The 5918-nt window shown below is 38.7% G+C and overlaps 1 protein-coding gene across 1 annotated transcript in view; it reads left to right on the top strand.

Annotated features, from left to right (window-relative positions):
* Meiob (meiosis specific with OB domains) overlaps positions 1–5918 on the top strand; it is a 27713-nt gene that overhangs the window by 15959 nt on the left and 5836 nt on the right. The window contains exons 9-11 of the mRNA XM_005349142.3: positions 2810–2908; positions 3923–4076; positions 5311–5494. Coding sequence (XP_005349199.1) covers positions 2810–2908; positions 3923–4076; positions 5311–5494 — 437 coding nt within the window. The remainder of the gene's footprint in view (positions 1–2809; positions 2909–3922; positions 4077–5310; positions 5495–5918) is intronic.

The following is a 5918-nucleotide window of genomic DNA, read 5'->3' as shown; positions in this document are numbered from 1 at the left end:
AGTGCTGGGATTAAAGGCGTGCGCCACCATCGCCCGGCTATCTTATTGTTATTTTGAGACAAGGTCTTACTGTATAGCACTCACTGACCTGGAACTCACAAATTTAATAATTTAATGTAGTATACTATTCTATTATGTGGTATTATTAGCTATAGACACTATGTTGTACAACACAGTTCTTGAATTTACTTTGTGAAGGGCTTAAATTTAGCAGAATATTTATAAAGATGTTTAAACTTGGCTGGTTGTTTTAAATCAGACATATTTTAATTTCCTGGGCCATACCTACCTACCTTGTAGAAATGGCTTATATATTTATCACAGATAACATATTACTTGAGTATTCATTAGAGTGAGAGGGAATTCTGTCTTCTCTATGGACAGTCTGAGCCATGTTTTTTAAGGTATCCACTGATTTGATTGCTGCAGCCCTCTTAGCAGTTCCTCTCCTTCAGTGTCCAGTAGTTCTGTTAGGACTTCAAAAACATTCATTCACCCACCCATTAATTCACAAATACTCATAGGACGCTCTTGGCGGGGGGAGGAGACAGGTTTGAGACAGGCTTTCTCTGTGAAACAGTCCTGGCTGTCCTGAAACTCACCCTGTAGACCAGGCCGGCCTTGAATTTAGAGAGCCTCCTGCCTCCGCCTCCCTAGTGCTGGGATTAAAGGCGTGTGCCACCACCACCAGCCATAGAATGCTTTTTATGCACCAACTATATAGACAACTTCAATCTTTTTTAGAACAAAACAGAGACAGTGGAGGGTCAGATGGATGTTGGATATTGGAATACACAATGAAAAGGTACAACCCTTGTTCATGAGGAATCCACCCTAAATTTGAGAAAGAATAGTGATAGGACATATGTAATGGGAGCAGGAGGAAAACCTCCTCCATCCCAAGAAGTTAGAGAAGTCTGGGTACTGTCAGCACAAGTAGTGGATGTTGGAGGCTGGGGTCTTGAGACTGAAAAGCATTAGAATCCTGTGAAGACCCTTTCAAAGTGATTTTCTTGCCTTATGGCATGCCATCTAACTACTCTTGAGAAAACTCATTCTTAATCTGAGGGATAAATCTTTAAAATAACATTAAGAAACATTTTTAGCTGGGTGGTGATGGCACACGCCTTTAATCCCAGCACTCGGGAGGAAGATGCAGTCAGATCTCTCTGAGTTTCAGGCCAGGCTGGTCTACAGAGTGAGTTCCAGGACAGGCTCTAAAGCTACACAGAGAAACCCTGTCTTGAAAAACAAACCAAACCAAATATTTTTTTTTTACAGCTAGCCAAGGAGCCGGGCCTGGTGGCTCACACATTTAATTCCAGCACTTGAGAGGAAGAGGCAGGCAGCTCTCTGTGATTTTGAAGCCAGCCTTGTCTACGTAGTGAGTTCCAGCACAACCTTGATTACATAGTGAGAGCCTGTCTTGAAAGAAAAAAAAGCAAAAAATAAAATACAAAACCATCACCAACAACAAAAATAAACTAGCCATCATCTTGCATATCTATAATCCCAACACTTAGGAGTCTGACGTACAAAGAATTTGGGTCAGTCTGAGCTACCCATATCTTTCCTTAACACAAACAAACAAATACAATTTTGGGGAGAGGGATTTTTTTTTTGTGTGTGTGTGTGTGTGTAGCTTTGACTGTCCTGTAACTTTCTCGACCAGGCTGGCTTCAAACTCACAAAAATTCACCTGCCTCTGCCTCCTGAGTGCTGGGATTAAAATTGTGCACAAGCACTGCCTGGCTAACAAATACAATTTTTAAAAGGAAATAAAAAGGAAAAGAAATGAATATAATAATCAGAAAATCTTGCTGGTCATGTCTGGTAACCTAAGTTCATTCTTTGAAACCTGTGTATAAGTAGGATAGGATCAACTTAAGAAAATTGTCCTCTTCTACACGAAAATAGTGGCATGTGTGCTCCCCATCATATCTCTCTCCGTCTCTCTCTCTCTCTGTCTCTCTCTCTGTCTCTCTCTCTGTCTCTCTCTCTGTCTCTGTCTCTGTCTCTCTCTCTCTCTCACACACACACACACACTAGCAACAAATTAAAACAATTATTTTTAGTTTTATTATTATTTTATGTGTGTGAATGCGTTGCCTGCATGTATGTATGTGCACCACACGTGTATCTGTTGCTCTCAGATGCCAGAAGATGGCACTGGATCCCCTGGGATTGGAGTTACAGCTGGTGTGAGCCACCATGTGGGTTCCAGGAACCAAACCTGGGTCTGTCTGCAAGAATAGCAAGTCTCTGAGCTATCTGTTGGGGCCCTAAAATTATTTTTTAATTAACAAAATTAATAAAATAATGAAAAATGAACATACAAATAATTTATAATCATATTACCTAGAAATAATAATTTTGCCACATCTAGTCTTTCAGATAATATTATATATTAATGTTTTTCAGTTTAAAAGACTGAGCGGTGGTAGCACACATCTTTGGGAGGCAAGGGCAGGAGGATCTCTGTGAGTTCGAGGCCAGCCTGGTCTACAGAGTGAGTTCCAGGACAGCCAGGGCTACACAGAGAAACCCTGTCTCAAAAACAAACAAACAAACAAACAAAAACAAGTCTTAATATCACATTTTTATAAGGCTATTCTTTTCACTAGCACAGCTACAGCATCTTTTCATGGTGATTCATTTTGCCTTACAGTGTTAATGTTTTAATGATAATTCTATTGGATTATGATCTTATGTGGTATCATGTTTTACAATTGAGATAATTTTAGATATTTTGTAGTAATTTAAAAGATAATTGTTTGACTTTTTCCTTATTATGCATTTTTAATTTAAGATACACCAGAAGCCAATATCCTTCTGAATTATATAAGAGAAAATAAAGAAACAAATGTGACTGATGAAATTGACAGTTATTTGAAAGAATCCATAAATGGTAAGTGACCGTCTACATGAGAAAGAGAGGGTGAGAGAGGTGACTTTTCACTCTTGGAGTCATGCATTCTAACCAATTGTTGTTTGCTGAATTATATTCCTAGCTCCTCTTTTGTTTTCTTCTGTTGTAATCTTTTTCTGAGACTGGGTCTCACTATGTAGCCCTAGCTGACCTGTAGCTCACTAGTATGCCAGGCTGATATCTGCCTGCCTCTGCCTTCCAAGTGCTGGGATTAAAAGTGTGAGTCATCACACCTGACATTAAAATTTTTAATTTATTTTATATGCATGGGAGTTTTATCTAATATATGTTTGTGTACCATGTGTACCCCTGGAAGACATAAGAAGGTGTTGAATCCCTTAGAACTAGAGTTACAGATGATTGTGAGGTATTGTGAACTGAACCTAGGTCTTTTGCAAGAGTAGCTAGTGCTCTTAAGCACTGAGTCGTTTCTCCAGCCCCTAATTTTTTAATGGGGGAGCTTATATTAATATTAGCCAGTCTGGGGCTGAAGAGATGGCTCAGCATTTGAGAGTACTGGCCCCTATGAGCCCTGCTTAGTTGATTCTGTGGGCTGATGTCCTTGACCCCTCTGGCTCCTATAATCCTTGTTCCTTCTCTTCTGCAGGGTTCCCAGAGCTCTGCCTATTGTTTGGGTGTGTGTCTCTACATCTGCTCCAATCAGCTCCTGGAGGAAGCCTCTCTGATAATGATAATTTGGCTAACCACCAAGCTAGAGTTCTGGTGGCTGGAGTGACCTCTCTCTTCTTACCTTTTTAATGCTATCATTTGATAATTAGAAATTCTTCATTCAGTGAAGACTTAATTTCTCATTCCTTTTCTTATTTTGTGATGTTCAAATCCATTATATACACACATTTAATATAGCTAATGGAGTGTTGTTCTTAACATCTTAAATGTCTTCCTTGAATTTTGTTGCTTTTGTATTGGGATGTAAGCCTTTGTTATATTTGAGAACATATATAGAATTGTAATACTTGTTTTTATTTTTAGTAAACACAATAGTTGATGTCTATACAGTGGAACAGTTAAAAGTAAAAGCTTTGAGAAGTGAAGGAAGAGCTGATCCTTTCTATGGCATCCTCTACGCTTACATTTCTACACTGAACATTGATGATGAAACTACCAAAGTGGTTAGAAATAGATGGTAAGTAGACATTGTTTTTAACAAGTTCATATTTGTACAAAATAACTACTGTCTATTCTTTGCCCTAACAGTGGTTGTATGAAAGAAGTTTTCATATAAATAAACCATAATTAAAAGTTTCCATGACAAAATATATTCTGTGCTGGATAGTTTTATGTCAACTTGACACAAGTCAGAGTTACCTGAAAGGAGAGAACCTGTGGAAGGTGGCTGTGGGAGAAGGGGGGACATGGGGAACAGAGCATCAGGAAGCAAGAGGGCTCGAGGGAGAGGCAGCTAGGTCCTCGGCGGCTCAGTATCTGGGACAAATAAAAGTTTTAAAATAGGGGGCTGGAGAGATGGCTCAGTGGTTAAGAACACTGGCTGTGCTTCCAGAGGACCTGGGTTCAATTCCCAGCACCTACATGACAGCTAACAACTGTCTGTGACTCCAGTTTCTGGGGATCTGATACCTTCACACCAATCCACATAAAATAAAGTTAAATAAATTATTTTTTTTTTAAAAAAAAGACAGACACTAGAAACAGGTTCAGCATTGAAGCATACATTTGCCTGAATGTAGTCCACTGAAAATTCAAATTTAAAATAAAAAAAAGTTTTAAGGTATAGAGATAGAGCCTGGTGTAATGGTGCCCTTCTAAAATCCTAATGCTTGGGAGGTGAAAGCAGGGAAATCATGAATTCAAAGCTTGTGATACATAAGACCCTGTCTAAAAAGCAGAAAACAACTCGCAACCAATACAAACAAAAGGACAGCTGGGTGGTGGTGGCACATGCCTTTAATCCCAGCACTGGGGAGGGAGAGGCAAACAGATCTCAGTGAGTTCGAGGCCAGCTCTGTCAAGCGAGTTCCAGGAAAGGCTCCAAAGCTACACAGAGAAACTCTGTCTCAAGAAACAAAACAAACAACAACAAACAAAAGGACAGAGAGAACTTTCTTACCCTCTTTCCAATGCACCCCAGAAGTTACATTTTGCAAGATATTATGCCTTTTTTCAGTCAGGATAGTGAATTCATCTGTCTGATTATCTCATCTAAGTCCCCAGATTTACATTGTGTATGTATGGTCTATATAGTTTTGGTACAGAATGGATTTGTGGATCTAGTTTCACAGTAAAGATACTAACCTCTGGGATTTTTAGAACATTTTACAATGTTATTAGAATGTTAAAGAGATAATACTACTAGAGATCAAATTTGTCACTATCTTTTGAAAACCTTTGTTTCTTTTCAGTTCCAGCTGTGGTTATATTGTAAATGAAGCTTCGAATACTTGTACAATTTGTAACAAAGATTCTTCCAGACTTAAGTCAGTTTTTCTCAGTTTTGATCTATTGGTTGATCTTACTGATCACACTGGAACACTCCATTCCTGCAGTCTCACAGGAAGTATTGCTGAGGAGACTTTGGGTTGCACGGTAAATATCAGAAAAGAAGAACTATATACAAATACTTCTAATCCTCTTGTATATTCCTTCTTAAAACTATAGATTATTGCTGGGCAGTGGTGGCGCACGCCTTTAATCCCAGTACTCAGGAGGCAGAGGCAGGCGGATCTCTGTGAGTTTGAGGCCAGCCTGGTCTACAAGAGATAGTTCTAGGACAGGCTCCAAAGCTACACAGAAACCCTGTCATGAAAAACCAAAACCAAAAAAAAAGGCTAGATTATTTTGTTAAACATTTGGTAGAAATTAATCAATTAATAGAAATCTTGGGGAAAGCCCTCTTGGTTTAAACATACATATTTAGAATTTTTTCTTTTCTTTTTCTTTTTTTTAATATTTATTTATTTATTATGTATACAATGTTCTGTCTGTGTGTATGCTTGCAGGCCAGAAGAGG

Source organism: Microtus ochrogaster, chromosome 7 (assembly GCF_000317375.1).
Source record: "Microtus ochrogaster isolate Prairie Vole_2 chromosome 7, MicOch1.0, whole genome shotgun sequence".
NCBI lineage: Eukaryota > Metazoa > Chordata > Mammalia > Rodentia > Cricetidae > Microtus > Microtus ochrogaster.
This window is presented reverse-complemented; position numbering and strand designations above follow the sequence as displayed.